This window comes from Lipophrys pholis (assembly GCF_963383615.2).
Source record: "Lipophrys pholis genome assembly, chromosome: 12".
NCBI classification, from domain to species: Eukaryota; Metazoa; Chordata; class Actinopteri; order Blenniiformes; family Blenniidae; genus Lipophrys; species Lipophrys pholis.
In genome coordinates this window covers 19,568,464-19,590,539 of record NC_137641.1, presented here as the reverse complement: position 1 = coordinate 19,590,539, position 22,076 = coordinate 19,568,464, and the positions used below count along the sequence as shown (strand labels likewise).

The 22,076-nt window shown below is 40.6% G+C and overlaps 2 protein-coding genes across 5 annotated transcripts in view; both read left to right on the top strand.

The window, feature by feature from the left end:
* Positions 1 to 22,076, top strand: part of rabgap1 (RAB GTPase activating protein 1) — a 74,889-nt gene that overhangs the window by 35,238 nt on the left and 17,575 nt on the right. For all 4 annotated transcript variants that reach the window (XM_080476657.1, XM_080476656.1, XM_080476655.1 and 1 more), the window contains 6 exons: positions 12,497 to 12,610; positions 14,462 to 14,536; positions 14,983 to 15,108; positions 15,821 to 15,964; positions 17,148 to 17,189; positions 17,715 to 17,843. In XM_080476657.1, the coding sequence (XP_080332783.1) occupies positions 12,497 to 12,610; positions 14,462 to 14,536; positions 14,983 to 15,108; positions 15,821 to 15,964; positions 17,148 to 17,189; positions 17,715 to 17,843 (630 nt within the window). The remainder of the gene's footprint in view (positions 1 to 12,496; positions 12,611 to 14,461; positions 14,537 to 14,982; positions 15,109 to 15,820; positions 15,965 to 17,147; positions 17,190 to 17,714; positions 17,844 to 22,076) is intronic.
* Positions 1,263 to 3,644, top strand: LOC308117384 (putative G-protein coupled receptor 21; the record flags this gene model as incomplete). The annotated part of the gene is made up of 1 exon (XM_080476240.1): positions 1,263 to 3,644. The coding sequence occupies one exon, from the start codon at positions 1,263 to 1,265 to the stop codon at positions 2,514 to 2,516; it is 1,254 nt and encodes a 417-aa protein (XP_080332366.1). The 3' UTR covers positions 2,517 to 3,644.

Genomic DNA, 22,076 nt, shown 5'->3' with positions numbered 1-22,076 from the left:
CCAGCAAACTGCAACAGAACACATGGTTATTGTTTCACTCAAAAGCAACTTTTTAACACGGCAGAAAGCTCATCTTCACAGTTCTATCACCCGCAATACCCAACTCCTGCAGAGATTTTAATGGTTAATTGCCATTTTGCGAGGTCTGGGTAAAGCTGAATGTTACTAATTTTAGCAGTGTGAAAAAGCATGTTTAAGTCTTGGGTGATTATGAGAAGGACTGCCACAGGAAGGGAAAAAAAACCAACAAAAAGCTGGGGAGGAGTGTGAGGGTGGGGGAAGGAGACAGCCTCGTGTCTTTGCAGTTGATCATTGGTCGGAGCCACTGGGAAAGGGGAGGGGCCGCCATGCTGCTGTTTCTGTAGAGCGAGGCAGAGAGCAAAAGGAGTGTAAGAAAGAGACAGCAAAGGAGGATAAATGAACACGGGGGGGGGGGAGGTTCTCCTCGCATTGGTATGCCGGCTTTCCTGATTTCCACTCAGACATAGCTGCTGCTGCTGCTCTGAATAGAAATTCCATCTGAAGCGTGTGAGTGTGCGCATTTTGAACATCAGTCACCCCGCACACTGCCCTCATCCTCTCAGCTCGCGGGATCGTGCTGGGATCTAACTGCGAAGGACCAGACAGAAACTGAGACAAGAGCAAGCGGGGATGGTATAGTAGTGAACAGAGGGTGAAGGAGCAGCGAGAAAAGCAGAGGACAGAAGAGGAAAAAAGGACTGAACTAAAGAGTGAATTTATGTATACTCCGTGTCACAATTTGCATATGCAGCGCATTTGGGAGCGATGTTTGCGATCTTCAGTCTGGCACTTCTGCAGCTGTAGCAGATGTTGAAGGCATCTCAGACCTTATAGGGAATGGATGCATTTCAAGCGTAACTTGGACCCAAATTCCTTCAAAGTCACATCCCTGTCAGCTTTTTTCCTTTTTGTGCCTTGAGCTGGGAACCTGGCTTTTACTGGAAGAAGAAGAAAAAGAAGAAACGGAATACCCATCTTTTGTGTGTGCATGTTGACTCTCGTTCTGAAGCTACAACTCCCTGCTCTGACGCCGTTTCTGTGGGACTCCCTCACCTTTGTCTGTCCTTCTCATCAGTCCTGCATTTGCTGTGGAAGGTGGTGGCCGTCTCATCATGGAGCCTTTAATTTGGACTGAATTCATCCAGCGACGGTCAGAACCAGCCACCCACCTGACTAAATAGTACGTTTTCGGATTCATTGTCACCCTTCAAGGGTCCCTCGGACACATATTCCTGCCCAAGATGATGAATTTCTCCCTGGACCCACTGAATCAGAGCTCTGCTGACTCGGCAAACTTAACTGCTCCGTTCTGCTTACTTGAAATCGGCTATTCCCAAATTTTCAGCACTTGCCTCTTGGAGGTCTCGATCATACTTCTACTCACCGTTCTCATTATTTCCGGAAACCTTGTGGTGATTTTTGTGTTTCACTGCGCCCCTTTGCTCAGCCAGCACACCACCAGTGCGTTCATCCAGACAATGGCATATGCGGATCTACTGGTGGGAGTCAGCTGCCTGTTTCCCTCCTTGTCCCTGCTCCACCATCTCCAGGGCCTCGATCAGAGGCTCACCTGCCAGGTGTTCGGGTACATGGTGTCTGTGTTAAAGTCGGTCTCGATGGTGTCTTTAGCGTGTGTGAGTGTAGACCGCTACATTGCCATCACAAGACCTTTGACGTATGCGTCCCTCGTGACGCCTTGCAGAGTGCGCTGCTGTATTATACTTATATGGTTGTACTCTGCTATGGTGTTTCTTCCATGTTTTCTGGGATGGGGGAAGCCAGGTTACCACGGTGATGTCGTAGAGTGGTGTGCAGTTGAGTGGAGCACTCGTCCAGTTTTCACAACCTTTATTGTTGCACTGCTGTACGCCCCAGCTGCTCTCACCGTCTGCTTCACCTACGCCAACATCTTCAAGATCTGTCGGCAGCACACACGGGAAATCAGCGAGCGCCACGCACGTTACCGACCCCAACAGCCGCAAGGCCCAGGACTGTCCGTTGGAGCAGTGGTCAAGGACAACAACACAGGACAACAGGGGCAGCTGCCACACTTGACCCAATCCCAAAAGCCACAACAGAACCAACCAACGTATCAGCAATCCACATCAACATACCCAGACAAGCGATACGCGATGGTATTGTTTCGCATTACCAGTGTCTTTTATATTCTCTGGTTGCCCTACATCCTCTACTTTCTGTTGGAAAGCGGAGGGATCTACTACCACCCTGCAGCCTCATTTCTCACCACATGGCTGGCGATCAGCAACAGCTTCTGTAACTGTCTCATTTACAGCCTCTCCAATTCAGCATTCAGGAAGGGCCTCAAACGCCTCTGTTCCTTCTGTTTACAGCGCAGCGGCAGCGGCAGTGGCAGTGGCTTTGGGGTTAGGAAGACCAAAAAGGCATTTATTGGTTCTGTTGAAAAGGGATGTGCTGGGCCTGGGTATGGCTATGGACATAGGGAAATAGGCATTGATACAACCTGTCATGTGTAGTAAAAATACAGAAGAAAATATGGTGCCAAATTGGCATTTGAACTTTTACAAAATGCCTGAAATGATTGCCGTAGAGTGTCGCTAGAATTTTCTCTAAAATGATGGGAAGAGGCGTTGATCTGCCACTCCAGTTTTTGTTGCATTTAGAGGTTACACAGGCGTCCTCTCAGCACAAGCGACAGCAGGGAAAGGCTTGAGAATGACAGCTAAGAGCACAGCACTGAAAAATGAAAAGGCCCCACGAGCCATTTCGAGATGTTTTAAAGGAGTCAAGAACACAAAGCACACTGCATTCGACAGGAGTGATTGAAATGTGGGTTTTTGGAAATTCGAAGGAAAGTAACATTTCTAAGGAGGTGAAAGAAGTCATTTCCTTTAGTGTTTAACGTTCGCAGGTGACTCCTTAAGTCATTTGGTCGAAGCGAGACAACGTTGATGTAAAACAGCCCAAAAAAGCATGTATAGGATGTATGTGACGTATGAGCATTGGTTGCTGCCAGATTTTCAGCACACGTTGTGTTGAGTCTCGTGGACAAATCTGGTGAATAAGAGAAAATCTGCCTGCTGTAATTTTGTGACGTTCATTACACTGTTGCGTCCGCAACAATTTATTGGTGTGATGAGGATGTACTGATGAACTGAGCCAAGTCAAAAAGAAATGTGGGGACATGCAAGAGAAAGTGATGGAGGTAGTTGTAGATCCAGCACATAGGTTGTTTAGCAATGTGTTCGCATTGACTGAACTGATCAGGATTTTGTCTGCAACAAGACATTTATTCATGAGCGCTGATTTTGTTTTTATTATTTATTGATGTTGTTGACAAGTTGTTTTGTCTTGACTTAGGTGGGGTTCACGCGCTGCACCCGTTGTTCATATGAAATGCTGTCCAACTTTGGTGTACGACTGTTAACCTGTCAAAAAAAACTAAACAAACATGCATTTTTCTGTGAATTTTTTTCTCAAGTAGTATTTAAGATCTCAATTTTATTGCACCTTTTTTTCCATTATGTAGCGGAATTTTTTGCATATTCATGGTGAAGAAATGCCATGAAAGGATTTATTTTTACACTTTTTGTGTACTGATTGTTGGTACATATTTGGACAGATATTTATCAAGGTTTGTAATTCAAGGTAAAAAAAAAAATGTGTTTAGATGAGTAAACTTTGATCAGTAACCCATACAGACTTGTTTGAGAATGGTATTGGTAGAGAGGAACATGGACATCATTATGAAGGTTTTACATTTACACAAACTTACCTTGCTACGAACATGCGTATGCGGTATTTTGACTGCATTATTATGCCTGCCTTGAAGCACATGTGCACGCCTGTACACACACACACACGCACACACACACACACACACACACACACACACACACACACACACACACACACACACGGAACAGACAAAAAGCCCATTCAGTTTGCCAGACGGCGAACCCCTGTGCAATACCATGAAGAGGACCTGACCCTTACCTTCCTGGGAATTGCTGTATGTGTGTGTGTGCGTGCATAGGTCTATCCGTCTGCACGTGTCGATCCGTCTGCACATGTCTGTTTTTATCATCTTGCTCCTATGTTTACAGCTGTTAAGTGTTTTTACTCTGAATATCTTAATAATTACCTAGAATAAACCCAATTGTACATACTCTGTCATTAAGAGAGAATTTGTTCTTCTGGTAAGATATGTGGATATTTTAGCTTTATGTGTATCTAAACCACCAAAGAAAACCCTGAAGATAATCTTGGATTAGGATATTTTTTAATACATTATTACATTATATAATTAAGATTTATTAGATTGCCAGAAAGTTTTGCACAGTTTGCATATGAATCCCACTGCACTGTGCTGGCTTGGTGATGCCTTTTGTGCATAAATATGACTGTTCCTCGGTCTATCGTAATATATTGTTGCCTCGATGAAACATTGAACTGTGAAGGAAGTATATTTCTCAAGCAGTTCAAGAGGGCTATGGTTATAGACTTGTGACTGTTCTCAAGGGGGCTCAGACTTGCAGTTGAACGCACATGGATGAGATGGAAATGGCCATTAACCGTCTTCCGTTATCTGATCCGACATCCATTGCAGGAAAAAAACAAAACTCTAATCACATCTGTTGTGACAAACGACTTTCCATGTGACTGTTAAATCTGCTTGTCTTTAAAGGTTCCTGCTTATGAGCATCATTCCTGTTTTATGTAAAATCAGAAAAATGTGACTCCGAACTGTTATACCCCACCCCCACCCCCGTTTTTCTGCATGTATTTGTTCATGTGCGCTTGGAGGGTTTGCAGGTGTGTCACTAACCGATTGTTGAACTGTTCTCGTAAGAAAGCTAACTGAGTTATCATTTCTTATAGCTGCATATATAATTCCCCCAGTATGCAGTACTTTGTAACTGTATGTGAAGATGCAGTACATGGTTGATAGATAGAGCCACATGTTATCTGTGAAACATTGTGAAATATTGTAAACTGTCCTTTTCTTTTTTACTTCTTTTGTTCCATTGTGTGGACAAAGGTCATTGTACATGTTGGCATATTGAATGTGTGATTTTCAACACACACACATGTTGTAGTCACTTAATTTTTAAAAGAAATGTTTTTAATTTAAATTGGTGTATTTACTTTGCTAATATAAATACAGAATTTCCCACAGCAGTTAATGGTACGGTTCCTTTGAAATGTGTAAGATTTAGGGGAGATTGCTTAAGAGTTTATCGTGCCAAAACATGCTCACATTAGTGGTCACGAACACACATGCCTTTCATCCTGTGGGAAAACAATCAACTTTTGTGTTCTCTGGGGAATGCGATTGGCGGCTTTGTGGAAGTGTAGTGCCATGCTGTGTGGGATTAGAGACAACATGAAGATGCATGAATGCTGATGCTGGTGGTTATAGCTGTAATGCATCTTTTATGTGAAAGAGGCGAGTAAATGTTGACAAATACAGTTGTGTGCGAGTCCATTCTACAGGAACATCCGTTTACCAGTGAGAATGAGACAGCCATCAACAGGGGAATGATGTTCAAACCTGAAAATATAAATGAAAGGAGGGTTAAAAGATCGGATCATTACCATATCACACTATTTTTAATTTTGGTCCAAAATTCAATACAAAAACATCGTAATAGATCCCATCTTAATAGCTAGTTTTTCCAGAAACGTTACAGTGTAGCTTCTGATTCTTCATCATCATTGTCATCGTCATCATTGTCCCTCGGCCCATTGCTTCATTGGCAAACTGCTTTAGGTGTGTCAACACTTTGTAACACACACCACCACCTGTCTGTGGAACAAACAGACTCTGAATGTAGCGGGTTTAATCACTAAAGGTGTAATTTTGTAACTTCTTTTTACCACTATATTTTCTTACTTGTAAGCTTCTTGAAGAAAAATATTTTACGTGCCACATAATTACAGTGCAATCTGAAGAAAAGCTTTAGGTATCCTCCATATTTTAATTTAATCATTGTTGTCTGTTATGGCCTCACTATAATTTACCCATTGGTTGGAGGGTTTTGATTGTCCTTGCATTGATTTATTTATTACCATGAAATCTTTATTTGTGCTTTTATTTTTTTATTTGTTTTGGCCATACACTTATTGGTCAAATACGCTTTGTGCTGGAACTTAGTGGGCCTCTGATGAGGACTAAGCTTAAATGCAGAGCATACATACTTTTTGTAAATAACTTATCAGTTTATCAGCGATACTGAGAGATCTTGTTTGGTAATGACTGCCAAGACTGATTTTATCATCTTGCCCTACTGTAAACAGCCCATGCCAGTAATGGCTGACGTATGAGTAAAAACATCACTCCCACAGATATCGCACAGGGACTGTCCACTGAAACGAAACTTTGAATAAAAACATTCCAGTCACAGGGATTCACTGCATTTGCTTGATATTGAAAGCTGATCACGGTGAACTGCAGGGACTTTGTAGATTTCACATTGAGGGAAATTGAACCATTATGGGGAGATAAAGTCATGTTTCTTATGCCAAATTTTTGAAAGGTTTTGTTCAACTTTTGATGAGCTGTCAGCTTCAGTAGATAGTGAATGATGGAGTAATGTAAATGATCAATCATGTTTAATGTTACTCCCACTCAAATCCGATCTCTGTGTCCGGAGACTTCTCATTATATGATGCTTTGTAACCTGTACGCCTTTGTAAGATGTAAATGTTGTGTATATGTACTGGACAAATAAATGTGATGCCATATGATTTCATTGTATTCAATTAGCTGTACACTAGTGGGGCTAGTTTCACTGAACTCAGGCCTTTTTATGGAACAATGCATCGAGAAAAATCATCAAGCTGTATAATGGTGCAGTGGTGAGCACTCTTGTCTCGGTACAAGAACGTCCCCGGTTCAACTGCGAGTTGGGCTCGGCAGACTTTACATCATGCTACAGTGCTCCTTGATTTCCTCTCACGCAGAAGAAGAACACATGTATTCGAGCATTTGAGTCTGTTGGTGATTCTCGTTTGACTGGAGGTGTGAATTTAAATCTGTGTGTTTATATTGTGATTTTCTTCTGTTAAACTGGTCAACAGTCCAGTAGGTTGCAATTCTTTCGCCCATAGTCGGATTTTGTATTAGAAAGAGATGGAAAGAACAAGTTCACGTTGGATGTTGCACTACTAGTTCCATCCAAAGGTTAAATGTCAAACATCACAAGCATAAACAGGTAAATTTGCATCTAGACAAACTGATTTTGTGACGGGGTCGTGGACTCGATTTAATAACGCTGCCTCTTAGCATTGCATTTATTCAGTGTGTGGTGATTTATATAGCTCATTCTTTTGCCGTGCCTACTGGGATCAGACACACATTTTGCCTGATGTTGTGCTGAAGCAGTATACCAGTGCAAAAATGGCACAGAAAGTAGGGCATGAGACAGACGATTAAGATTTAATGATGGATGACGCTAAGGTGAGGAAACAGTGCTGTGTGAAGCCTGAGTGTCTAATGGTTCCCAATCATTGTAAAAGCAATTGCACAAGAGAATATTTGCTTTAGTTACAAAACGCTTTATTTTGAAAAATATAACAAAGTCACTGTCACATTGAACATTTTGATGAAATCAAACTGAATTTGAACCTAGTGAAAAAAATTATCCCCGTGTAGCACTCAGGGTTATTTGGGTCAGGGAACGGGGTTTGTCCAAGGCTTGATAAATATCACCCGGTGTTCTCCTGGCATCTCAGCAGGGTCCTTTAGGAGCAGAGAAAGAATAACAGAATGACATGTCAGCTATTGTGTTGAGTCAGAGAAAATCAGGGACATAAACAATGGAGAGCCAGCTACTCAGCCTTCTCACGGAAGTGCTACTCTCGTACTTTATTCCTAGCTTCTTGAAACACACATGAACACACACGCACACACACAGACTCTGAAGCTTGGCCATTTTTGGCTCACCCTCATTGAATTGACTTTTTTTATGGTTCATTTGGAAGAACATGTCTTGTCCCTTGAAGTCTGGTCAGTTTTTAATTTCCCTGTAGTCGTACTTGCTGTATTATGAGGCATCTATAGCATTTGTCAGGACATTTAAACAGAAACCCTGCCGTTGATTGGAAAGAGAAAAGATATATTTCTTTCCCCAGGAGATGGTTCTCAAACATTTTTGCACAGCGACACAATTGCTCTGAATCCTTTCTAATGACATTTGTTTTACAGTTTCTGTGTTAACTTTTGAAAAAATTACAGCACAAAAGAAGGCTATCCTAAGAAACCTCCACAAATAAGGCATCTGTAGTTTACATCTACAAATACCAACGGAAATAATGAGCGTATTACGAACTATTATATATATTATATATTACTATATATTACAACATTCAGTTCTGAAAATGAAAAATACAAGATCTAAAATAACCTAAGCAGATTGTAAGATAGAGCCCTAATAAAGCCAGCCTGTTGGTAACCTAGTCAACAAGAAAAATAAGGATTTCTGTAACAGATGGTGCAACCTCTGCAGAGGAGCTGATCAAAACACCATCCTGTGCGACTGGAATTATATAAAGCAGTGGTGTGATGATAAAGACTCTTCTGTCACATTCTTCTAGAATGATTAAATGATAATGATAATATCCCAAAAGATCCCATTTAAAAAAAGAAAAGAAAAACAGTTCTAATTTATATTTCAGACAAAGCACCAAAAGCTACAACAGACATGTCCAGCATCCGGGCGTTGCTCCATCACAGCTCAAGATACAATTTCATATTGCAGGAATTCTCTGCTCTGAGATGTTAAGGGTTTTTGCAAGTTGTTTATCACATTTGCCACAATAAGAAGACGGTTTGCTCTCTTGTGATTAACTTGTAACTCTTTGGTGTGAAACATTGCAGAGTGATCATGAGATATTACAAGAGGGGTTTTTTTTCACGATCAAATTCAAAATATTTAGGCCACGTTTACGCGTACCCGGGTAAATGAAAAAAAAACCAACAAAAAAAACTGTGATATTTCTCTGCGTTTGGGCCTCGCGTTTAACATAAACGCAACTACGACTCACCACAATCGATGATTCTTTAATACCCTGCCCACAGTAGGAGATATGGATAAAGTCCGTGTCTCCGGGTTGCATCTAAAGGGGGTAGGCAGATATTTACGTCACAACTCGTAACATGGTGTTTTTTTTTCCCCAGGATTCTGATTGGCTATCATGGCTTAATGCTTTTCACTACGCTGCCCCCTACAGGTTTGGCATGCTCATAGCAGCTCTGAACCAGGTGTATATGCGGCCCGTGATTTTTTAAAGGCAGAGGGGGAGATATCTGTTTTTGTAAAAACTCAGGTAAACGTGTAAACATGGCCTTAGACAACACTGGGTTATCTTTATTTCATAGCTTTCCATTTACTCATTTCTCTCCTGTTTTTCATTTCAATCTCCTCCGTCTTTGTCTTTCTTTAACTTGTCGTTCTATTTCCGCATGTGACCACAGTGGATAATGTTGTCTCTCCACTCTCACGCTACCCTCATCCTGAACCTTTCCCTAACTGAACAGACAGAGAGGAAGCTAATTGGCCACTGTGTCAGAGGTCTTTGTACACGCTCTCAGCACTTCAGATAAGTATGGCTAAGTGGTGCTTGTATAAACATGGATCGTTATCTTTCACTGTGAGTCTGGAGCCTCAGTCCAGCGCTGGAGCTGAATTTCCATGCCTGCACACTTAAATATATTCATACCAATGACTTTCCCTGCAAATTAACACATTTCTGGAGTGCATATGTTCACTATCTTGGCCACACAACTGCTTTCAGGCTCAAGGTCAGTGTGGTCGAAATTCACTGATGCGTTTTATGGTGGGGAGGCCCACGCAAGCCTGCTAGAATAAGGACAGTATTCAAACAGGACTAGAGCACCACAGTGCTGTGATATTTTAATGATGTTAAAGCTGAATCGCAGCACAATGAATTTGGTGAATGTGGAGTAATATATTTAATGATGACCAAATACAAACTGTGCAAATGGCTGACAAAGCCTGTCGCTAACAGTTTGCAGCCTAACGAGTGAATACAGGTGAACATTTAATTTCACAGCTGGGAGGAAGTGAATAGCCATATGGCCCGAGGGACTAAAGACTTCCTCAGTCTGCCTGTTGAGAACAGCAGTCAGCCACTCATTTTATCTACGGCTTAGTATATGTGCTGCTCAGAATGTGGCAATGTCAATCACAGTTTGTTCAAGGTCCTTTATCTTTGCCAATGACAGAAAGGAACCCGATGTCATGCTGACTGCAGATGCAGCCATTGTTGAACGTTTGTCCTGTAGCATGGCTTCAATTTCTCAAAACTGCGTCCTTCTTGGAAATGCTTTGTTGACCTGAGGATGAAGCTCACCACAGCAGAGGAGAGGCTCACAGATGTTTCTTATAGATTGAGTAACCTCATTCTTTCAAAGAATAGAGCCAGCCTGACACCTTTCATTCAATGACCTGTACCAGCCGACACTTTTCGATTATTTTGACTGAAGAAGAGTCTGCTTACTATTGATGATTTGGTGGCAAATTAAATTACTTAAATGTAATAAAGCATTGTGACATTGTTAAAAATACATTTTCCTGTTGGTCAAGTCGTACACTGGAATTCTATCTGTGCAGAATCTGAAATGTGCAGACTGGAAATTAAGCTTCCTAATTCTAGGAAAGATGTGTTCGAAAGTCACAGGCTGTATGAGCGCAGTCACACAAAGTCACATATAGTTACGATGGCATTGGTGTGAGTCAGGTTCTCCACTGAGCCACCGTTGGTCCGATTCACATCAGCTCCCTTTGTTAAAGTGTCCCCGTCTTCCTGCATTTCTTCTGATACTGGCATTTCTTTTTTGTTTCACACTCTTCCTCTGTGGAAGCTGGAGCTGAAACCACAGAACAAGGGGGGTGGGGGGGCTTGATGGCTAACAGAGTGACCAAGAAGGTAAAATTAGCCACAAAGTGAGCAGGAAGCATTTGGAAAGCCATGGTGATTTATTTGAAAGGTGGTATTTTCTCTGGTAAATGGCTTCAGCTCACATCTACTCTGAAAATGTTATTGCAGTGGGTTTGGTGGGATTCCGAACCCCTGCAGGGAAGGCCATAGTGTGTTTGTGCAATGATAAAAAAAACTTTAGAATCCTCTTCTGATTTTCTAACATGTAAAAAAACTAAACAAAAATTAAGCTGTTTTGCTACATGGACCAATTGAGTTTGTGACAGAACAACAGCAACAAACTGCAAACACACGTTAGCCCACAAAGTGAAATGATTGCCATCCCTAAAATCACGCCCACTTTTCATCCAAAATGTTAACATGACGATGTCTTTAAAAGTGGGCTTGATCTGTGGTCTAATGACAGGGTATCTCAGGCTAGCATTACTTATTTAGATGCTGTTTATACCAAATACAGTGACCATCAATAATGAAATGACCGGTGATTAATCTTTGAGAAACAAAGCTAGTTAAGGCCTGAGTATTTACTGATCCCTGTGTTGTGTAGTGATTTTACTGTGCCGGTGCTCCCATCACAGTGGAGGGATTTTCCAGAGAACTATGTATCCCCAGGCTTCTGCATGCACTGCATGGAGCTGTGTTTTGTGTTTCCGAGTGTGTTCAAACCAATGCTAAAACACCGTTATGCTTTTGTTGGGGTATTAGGACCGCAGGCACATTTTCTGGAAGCATTCCTTTTGTGTTTATACACTTGCATTTACTCTATAAAAATATGTAACCTGCTCTCGGAGACATTCATCTATTCTCAGACACAGACTTGTTTTTTGTTTTGTTTTGTTTTGTTTTTTTCACCGATCTCAGAAGATGCTGCCAGTGAGAGCCAAAAGGTGTTGCACAGTATTCACTTCCCTGGTTATTTTTCAACCAAAGGACTTCTTAGTTGGCATCAGCTTGAAGCAGGTCAACATTAAGGGATATTTCTAGTCCTGTGAGAAAGATTTTTTTTTGTACCATGCCACAAAGTGGATTAACTTTTTAGTTCCACTCTTTGTTATAGCAACATTCCGAGTGGTGATTGTGTCTGAGTGCACTTACATGTTTCACTACAACCTCTCCATGTCTTGTTTTTTTTTTTTTTTTTTTTTGTGTCACGTGTATTTTGTAGTTGAAGCTGCATACATATCGTATCTGAAATCTGGTAACACAATACATACTTGATTTGTTCACAAATCGATATAATAGGAAAAGGGAGTGACACATGCAGAGGCAGGGTGCTGTGAGACAGTTTGTACGGTGGAAGAGAACACTCTGTGCCTCCGGGTTTTCTTCTTGCCCCATACTGTAAATCTAATCTTTGTGTGTGACCATTTTCAACCTTAAAACATTGACCGCTATTGGATCTCTGTGGAATTAGTTGGTTTTTTTTTCCCTCATAACAACTTATTAAACAGCAAAACAACACATGTTTTTGCTTTGACTCGTCTCACCCACCTTTCTCTTTTTGTCTGCTCTGTTTTTATCTCTCTTTTAGGAGTCTCCTCAGGACAGCGCCATCACCAGGGACATAAACAGGACGTTTCCAGCTCATGACTACTTTAAAGACACTGGAGGAGACGGGCAAGACTCGCTCTACAAGATCTGCAAGGTGGGACATGAACAGAAAAGTGGGAGTTTATTTTTCTTTTTTTTCTGTGTAGTCTATACAAGGCGATATACACAGATAATCATTCCAACGGATTCATACAGGGCTCAGAGCGACTGCAGCAGCTGCATGCCAAATGAAGTGTAAACTGTTATGGAGCACGACTGCAGAAGCAAATCAGCCACAAACCCATCCCACACTGGCTGCCATTGCACTTGTTCTACTGCAAAATGTTCATAGAGATATTTATCTTCACTGAATCTTGTCACAGAACATACTGTATAGTCTGTCTGGATGGGTTACATCTTGCCCTGGTGAGGTAAAAATTCCCCTGTACAAGGAAGAAATCTTTTCAGAACTGGGCTATCTGCTTGAACTGGTTGGGGTTAGAGGATACTAAGAAAAATAGAGAGCAAGACACAAAAGAAGAAGTTGACATGAGACAACTATTTGATCAGCACACTGTATCATAATAAAAAGGCTGTTTTTAGTCAAATTGAATCAGAGTTAGTTTGATAATATTGTCCAGTTATGCCGTTGAGACAGTAGCTCTGTTTGTAATGGAGGGTTTCTGCAGGAGTCGTGTAAATTGGTACAAGCTTATGGAAATACCGACCATCTGCATGTGAAACTAAATCACGTTCCTCTGGAAAAACAGTGTGATTACGATGTGAATGACTTGCTGTGCAGTAGGTCCAATCACAAGGTTTGTAGAGCAGCAGTGAGGGTTGCCATCACTCACGTGAAACGTTCATTAATTACCACTGCCACTCTGTTTCTGGGTGGTTCAATGAGTTTGGAGCAGCTGCTCCCCTTCCTGGAGAAGCTAGATAATTTCTTTTCCAACTGAGCATCACGGCACACGGCACCCAGCTGTGACCAGTCATAGCTGACCATTACACACAGCTGTGCGCACACACCAATATGTCACAGGACACTTAGCTCGTCAAATGTCAGTGCTCTTTGTCTTATGAAAAAGAGAAACATGCACACACCAGAGCCCGGAGTTCAATAATGTGTCATGAGAGGCCTGACTGCAGTTTGTTCACAGTTTCCACTTTCATTTCATCCATTATGCATAACTCAGGTGAGGGCATCCATCTCTTTTCCAGGCAAGCACCTCCTCAGGTGTGTCTGAATAATTCAGTGGGCCCTCCCTCTCCTGAGTGCACGGATTGATCCACACCTTGTCTATTTGACTTGGACTCATTATTTGTGTTTGTAGCTCAGTAGGCCACTACAGACCATTTTGCCTGATTCCCATCTTTGCTCCCTCCCCTTCTATTTGATCTATAACATCTATACCAACACTTTCCCTTGCCGTTCTGTTTGTCTTTTATCGGCCTCTACTTTCTGCAAACCTCCCGCCCCTCCCACTCGCTAGACTTCATTTCTAAAGGTCTCCCCTTATTCTCTTCATCATTTGTGTTCTCTCTCACAGTGTTGGTGAATCTCACAATAAATTCTCTCACTGACCATAATCTAGTGTGTGGAATCAGTAGTGGAGTAATTCAAGATATCTCAGAATTCAAAAAAAGATAAAGAAAAACATTAGAAGGCTCATGTGGTAGGGTTCAAATGTGACAACCACATAAGTCTGCATACTGTTCAACAGTTAAGTATTTAAATAAGCTTATTATCGGCTAACTGTGATGTTAGACAGATGACTTTTTATGTGTTTTCATACTTAAAAATGTCCGATACCTGTTTATGTGTAGTACTAAATCAGAATATGTGTGTTTGAATTTCTTTTCGCCGAACCACCCACTTTGAGTTTGATGTTTATGTATTTATTGCTAATCTTACCATGCTCTGTAAAGCTAAGTTTTGTTTTGCTCTTAAAATCCCCTTCAGGCTTACTCTGTTTATGATGAAGAGATTGGCTACTGCCAGGGACAATCCTTCTTGGCTGCTGTGCTGCTGCTGCACGTGAGTTGACATACCAGAGGAGTCAAAAAAAAATCCAACCTTTTCAAACAATGTCAAGAGCTGAGACGGGCTGCTCTGTCTTCAAGTGACATTGATATTATTTGCAGCCTCCTGCATCACTGAGGGATTAACTTGAGTTTCTTTGATGCCTTATATCACACAGGATTACGTACTTAATAAAAAGTATGTTAATAGTGACTGTCACTTTAATGTAGTTTCATTAAAAGATCAGTAGCTGTTCTTAGAAATGCGAACACTGCCACCTTGTGGAGCAACGTTGTCTTGTATTTTTGATGAGATTCTAATAAAGTAAGGACATTTCAAAGAGATATTTTAATAATCTTCTAATTTTTATCTAGATCTCATAATGAACTCATGTCTATTTCAGCAGGATATGAATTTGAGTGTCATAACATTGTATTCACATCTCCTGTTTTCTTTTCCAGATGCCTGAGGAGCAAGCATTCAGTGTGCTGGTTAAGATCATGTTTGATTATGGGCTCAGGGACCTGTTCAAACAGAACTTTGAAGATCTGCATTGCAAATTCTTCCAACTTGAGAGACTTATGCAGGTTTGTATGATGTGTTTTCAGATCTCAATAAAAAGTGTTGACTGAGTTTTACCACTTTAATATTTGTTAGTTGACTGTATTCCTATATACTGTTGCTTTGGCATTTGAGTACTCTTGTAACAATGTGCAGAAGAACTGGCATCAGAACGACGTCATTCAAGATGTCTAATGTCGTTTTTGTTTTTTTACCTGTTTTTCTGGAGTTTAAGGTGAAACTGTATCAAACTCATGCGACTACTGTACATATAGACTCTGTCATTAAGATTTATTACATTGATGAATAGTGTATAGACGAATGTGTAATAACATCTGGCACTTGATAGCAGAGGGCAGTATGATTTGCTCGGTATGATACTGCTTCTTCAACAGTGCTATTCTCCCAAATCACTAAAGTATGATCTGGCAACACTATCTTGCCATGTAAAGCATCTTAAATTATGATTCATAGCATCTGTTTTATGTGTTATATTATATTTATTGTTTAAAACATACATGTGAAATTAGTGATACCGTTTTTTTTTTTTTTTTTTAACCTAAACAGCACTTCTTAAAAGTCACTAAGAAAAGAAACCTGCTGGGAAATGCTAATTTCTTACAATTCCCTGACAGTTTATACTGTGCACCAGTGGACATCTGAATCCTTTCTCAGCTTCTCTATGAAGGTATTTGCCTCATTTTAGTCTGTCTCTTGCTTTCTCTGTACGTTATCCAGGAATATATACCTGACCTGTACAACCATTTCCTGAACGTGGGTCTGGAGGCTCACATGTACGCTTCTCAGTGGTTCCTCACCCTCTTCACAGCCAAATTCCCTCTTTACATGGTCTTCCATATAATTGACCTGCTACTGTGTGAGGTTAGTGAACTTGCTTTTGTTTTTTTGTTTCATGCGTTGTTCCTTTGTCTCTAAAACACCCCCGTTCTCTGCTGTTTTTTAGTGTTTAATATTCTACACTTGTTGGGCAGCAAGGATAGTCAACTACTTGTTGTTTTTTTCTTCTTTGTTAAAGGTTTTATGTTTACCTTTAACTCTGAATAATAGGTGTCTTTCAAATACAATTATAGGGATTTATGTAACTACTGTGGCTTTATCGTAGTGACCGTATTGTGTCTTCCATTACTGTTAAACTTTATTCCTGCTGCAACTCCACTCCAGTTATCATAAATACTCCGTGCTCACCTCTCAGTGATCCTGTACTTACATTTTTTTTTTTTAAACAACTGAAGCCTCAAAATACACTCTATAAGATGCAGTTAATGGAAGGATAATGTGCCTCCTGTTTGTAACAACAAATGGTCATGTACCCAGCTTTGCTGCCCATCAATAATTAATAACATAAGCTTCAAATCAAGAAAAAAGATACTCCATACTCATCATGGTATTGTAAAGCTCTACCCACATAGTAATACTCTAAATACACCATCATTACTGTGTAACAACCCTATTATTACCCTATAATATCTCCATATTAGGCACACAGTTATAATTCTGTGACCTTGTTTTTGCCACATATGGACCCCAGAGGTACACCACCATTACCCCACTGTTACTCAGTTGTGATGCTTTATGAACTCTGTCATTACCATGTAGCGAGACTGCTGTTTCCTCCTCATTATCTCAAACCGACTCCCACGTTAAACAAGGCACACAGTAGGTAAAAAGAAACTACCCTAAAGTCACTTTGTTGTTGCTATAATGCTGTAATGACACATCACAGCAGTGGGAAGCGACACACTCTTCATACCCGGGTGAATCTTCTTCAGATTAGACAACACTAAACTGAGTGAAGAGAGATTATTAAGCCTCGTGGTTCATGCTGAGCACCAGTCTTCGACATCCAGTGATGAGTTTTTAAGTTACCCCCAATAAGTCTGACCACTTCGACAATTAAACCAGCCTGGAAGAATAGCAGACACAATGCAGATCCAAATACTTAAATTTAGCAAATGCTTTGAAGAGGAAAAAAAGTTATTGTGTATTTGTGTATTGTAAGTGATTTTAATGTGAAGTGAGTTCTCTTTTTTTTTTCTTCTTGCAGGGAATTAGTGTGATCTTCAATGTCGCCTTGGCACTTCTGAAGGTAAGGTACACAAACACACACACACACACACACACACACACACACACACACACACACACACACACACACACACACACACACACACACACACACACACACACACACACACACACACACACACACACACACACACACACACACACACACACACACACACACTTTTTCTTTTTTCGTAGAAACAGGAATGCACAGCATTCGCCAAGTAACGATCAATCCTTGGACACAGTTTATAAATTGGCACACATGCAGATTGAAACCACTGTTATGTGCTGTAAACCTTTGCTCATTTCTTGTAACGGTTATAATGAACGGATATCAGGTAACAGAAAATTTCAGGAACATTTAAGGTATATTGATTTATAGCCTTGAGCTTGGTACAATAAAGCCTGTTCTTTATCATATTTATCATAGATTCTCTCTGCCAGACCAGAAAATTGTCTTGAATATTACATTCCTTGACTTTACCTCAAAAAAAAATAATCACCCATGCATGATATACATGAATGTTATCTCTTTTCTTCTCAGACATCTAAAGACGATCTAATCCAGGCAGACTTCGAGGGTGCACTTAAGTTCTTTCGTGTCCCGGTTCCAAAGAGGTACCGCTCAGAAGAAAACGCAAAGAAACTGATGGAGCTGGCCTGTAGCATGAAGGTGAGGTTAGAGGAGAAACACACCCCTCACAATCTTGGTTTCTTATTAAAATGCTTTTCAGCCTCAACAGATATTTTAGGTGATTAGAAATTTAGATGTGCTCTCTGAAACTATATTTTTAGAATGATTAAAATGAATACATCTTCCATCCATGGGCGAGGGCAGGTCATGCCACGTTTGTATTTTGTGATACACATCGTAAGCCAAGTAGCCATTGTGATTATACATTCCTCAGATTCTTTTTTGTTACCTAACAGTGGTTCTAAAACTTTTTTAATTGCTTCTAGACAAAATTCTGTACTCTCAAAGTACCATGATTATAATTATTTATTGATAATTATGGACAAACACAGCCACACTGTACTAAGCAGTAGAGCTATAACGGGTTCTTAAACTGATCATAACAACATGCAGCACCTCCCCGTTTTACTTTGCATAATTAAAGTGAGCGAAACCATAAAGAAATACCCCTTTATTATATTCCTTTCATTTTCTCCAAAATAATTAATGGGTTTCCTGCGTTTACCACTGAAGGGAGCTCGTGTACCACCCACAGTTTGAAACTCAAAGTTCAATCAAACTTGAGTGGCCCAGCAGTACTGATAAATAACCACTAGGGGCCACTATTGAACTTTCAACACAGGTTTCAAAGTTGAGCTGACCACACATGCGTTTCTCTTTCTGCAACACACACACACACACACACACACACACACACACACACACACACACACACACACACACACACACACACACACACACACACACACACACACACACACACACACACACACACACACACACACACACACACACACACACACACACACACACACCTGTGTCCTGACCTGTTTTGAAGAGTCTGGCCTAGTTTAGAGAACCTGACTTTGATTTTAACTTTGGGCAGACATATTTATTAGCCCCAACTCTGTAGAGGAGCCAACCTGGAGAGAGGGACGTGAACTTTTTGGTTTTCACTTAGACAGCCTGGGCAGCAAGGGGATCACAATGAGCTCCTTGAGCTGAGAAAAAGGCCACAGGAAGTAAATCAGAGGTATTTTTTGCTGGCTCTGTGGCCTGAATGACTTTTCAGAAATCTTTTCAAAGACTGGACCTCCAAATACAAAACCTGAGATGGACCGACACGACCTCAAGCATAGAGTTGTAGATTAACATGCTTTCACATTACTTTACTTTCATGATTATAATTGTCTTTTCAAAAGTTATCTGTAGCCACTCTACTATAATACATTCAGTCAGCTAAACAGAAATATATTAACATCCTGTTGCTTTACAATATTTTTGGAGCAGTGCAGAAAATAACAGGAGGAAATAATTCCAAGAAGTCATTTGTCAATTTGACCTCAGTGACTACTGTAATGTCCGAGCTGGAATTTAAATCTGAGTCAAGGTAGGCTAATCTGAAGCTTGGATGTTTCTATGTGGGGATTAACTGAGCAGATTACTGGTGACCTCTTTGACTGATGCCACTGCCTTCTGATTCGACCACTACTGCACTTCCTGGATAGCAGTGTGCTTTAACTTTGAGCACAGTGTTAGTTCAGATCTGTTATTATTCACGTCTTTGTCAAAACACTACTTTGACGGCGCAGTTACACATATAGCTGTTTGACTAGGCTCGGCTCACTTTTTAAAAATAGATTTTATGTAGACCCAAGCAGCTATAGTTGAGCTGTCTGATCCTTTGAACTTTTGACTCCGTCTTCCTCTGCTTCAGCTACCTAATGATGGAAATAACACAAAATGAAGTGGTCGGAAAACCAAAATCCGAATTATTGCTCTCCCATGTGAAGTGAACTGAAATAGAATATCTTGTTCAAGCTAAAAACAAGTTTGAATAATTTACCCAAATCTTATTTACATCACTGTGACAGTAGTCTAGCCTTCTGGTAGTTGGCACGAAGGGAAGTTTCAAAACTATTCACTTCATAAATGCAGTCAAAGGTTATTCAAGGTAATATGGGTCAAACCGCCATAATCCGCAATCGGTTTGCAAAATGTATTCAAGAGACAATCCAGGGGTCAGAGCGGGTCAATAATGTTGTCTCAATGTGTAGTCGGTACACCTACTTCCTCTTCTTGTCTGCCAACCTTTCGACCTTCAATGCTGGTGAATGTAAATTGCTCTTGAAATTAGAATGTGTGGTTTCTTTTCTTTCCCTTTTCATTTTTTTTATTTCTTTTTAGTTTTTACCATCTCATCCTTCCGTTTGCTTTCTTCCTGTTGTTTGACGCACAGCAGCTCTCCTCTGTAACAAACACAAGCTATGAAACACACTAATAAAATAATTTTTTTTTTCCAGATAAGCAACTGATTAAAAGCAAATGTTGATATACGTAACACAACCAATGCTCATAGTTCTGCACAAACGTTTCACTACACTACACTACTGCTGATGGTGTTCTAAATATCTGTAACTGATGCCTGGAAGTTGTTCTTAGGAGGGTTGTGGATGCCCTGAGGTTCTGGCTTCCTTTCAAAGTCATAGCATCTTGAGACGCAGCTGCAGGTCAACGCTGAGCCAGAGAAAATGAAAAAAACATTGAGAAGGGGGGACAGATGAGGTGGCTCTTGCCCTGAGTGACCTCCCGGGCCTTTTCTTCCCTTTATTTGTCTCCCGTTTACAGAGCAGAATGTGTGACCAGCGAGCATGCGCACGCACACCCCTCAGCAGTCCAGCGGGTCGGGTTATCCCGGTTCTGCCAACATCATAAACTGATGAGGGCTGCGAGTGTTTTTCTCTTCAGTTATATGTTATTCTTGACCTAAGCCAGGTATTGCAACATGGGGATGCATTAAAGTGCATCTCGACCCATTTAAATTCATAGAAAGGACTGGTATATGTTATTTAATAGAAGGTGTTAGTTTCATCGTGAAAATCAAGCACATAACCTCTTCCAGTGGAATTGAGGTGTTGGACTTTATCTGAACACTGTGTGCTGGGTTTCATGTTGACGAGAGAAGCAGTCACTTGATAAAACAGGTGAAAATACTGAGCAACCTCAGGGAAACTCTAGTTATTTTTGCCATTCGTTTTCACAGAATGATAGAAGAACAGTGTAAAAGCTACGAAAGTGTGGACGTGGAGGTGATTACACATTATAATCCAAGATTATGTCTTTCCTGTCAGCTGTTTATGTACAGGGGCTAGAAAAAGCACATAAAACCTCACCAGGTCTGCATTCATTCGTTATAAAATAGGGTCTAATCTTCCTTTCTAATAGGATCAAATGACACCCAAACAGTTTTAATCTTTCAGGTCTTTAATCAACCACACCCACAAAATATTCACGGTGTGAAAAGTAAGTGAGCCGTTGGATTTAATAACTGGATGGACCTCCTTCGGTAGCAGTAACGTTAGCCTTTCCCCTCGCTGCAGACAAAGCCTACACACCATTCTATTCATATTCTCTGGATGTTTGGTGTGAACGGCTCTCTGGAGGTCATTTAGGTAATTCTGCTGGGTTATTGTCTGTCCCCGGGTTGTTCCAAAAGCCTGATTTACTTGGCTTGAAATAGATTTACTACAGTGTTTTTGCTCAGTGCTTTGCTTCATTAAACCACCTCTACTGAGCTTCAGCTGGACATTCACCATGATGGTATTCTGTAAAATGCAAATTATGGGAATTCATTCTCCCCCTCAGTGACAAAATGCAGCCCAGACCCGGAAACAGCAGCACACTTCTAGGAAGCTCTGTGGCAAACTGTCTCCATTTACAGACAGGTTTCACTCTTTAAATTGATGCACCTTTTAGAGAAACGAAAGTTAGACGACTGTAATCATTTCTCACGTCGTGCAAATCAACAAACTGTGGTCAGAAGTCTACTGAGAACAGCGAAGGCTAATAATGAACTTGCAAAATTCAAGACGTGTCCTTCACATTTATTGATTGTAATTCACACTTTAACGGTACAAAATATAATATTTTAGTTGAATGTGAATCATTTTCACCACAAGATGGTGTGTTGGGTCACATAGAGAAGCAGCAGGAGGAATAATTAACAAAGACAGTAATGTAATGTACTTGATATGCATGTATACATCATTTACCTTCTGAACACAATCTTTAGTAGCAGGCGGAACATTTTTAACTAAAGACACATTAAGTGATACTGCCATGCAATGTAGTAAAGAAGCACATCTCAAAGGTCACTTTTTGCTCATTTAGATATTTTTTTCATTTAAAAAAGGTTTGTGAGGACTGTGATTA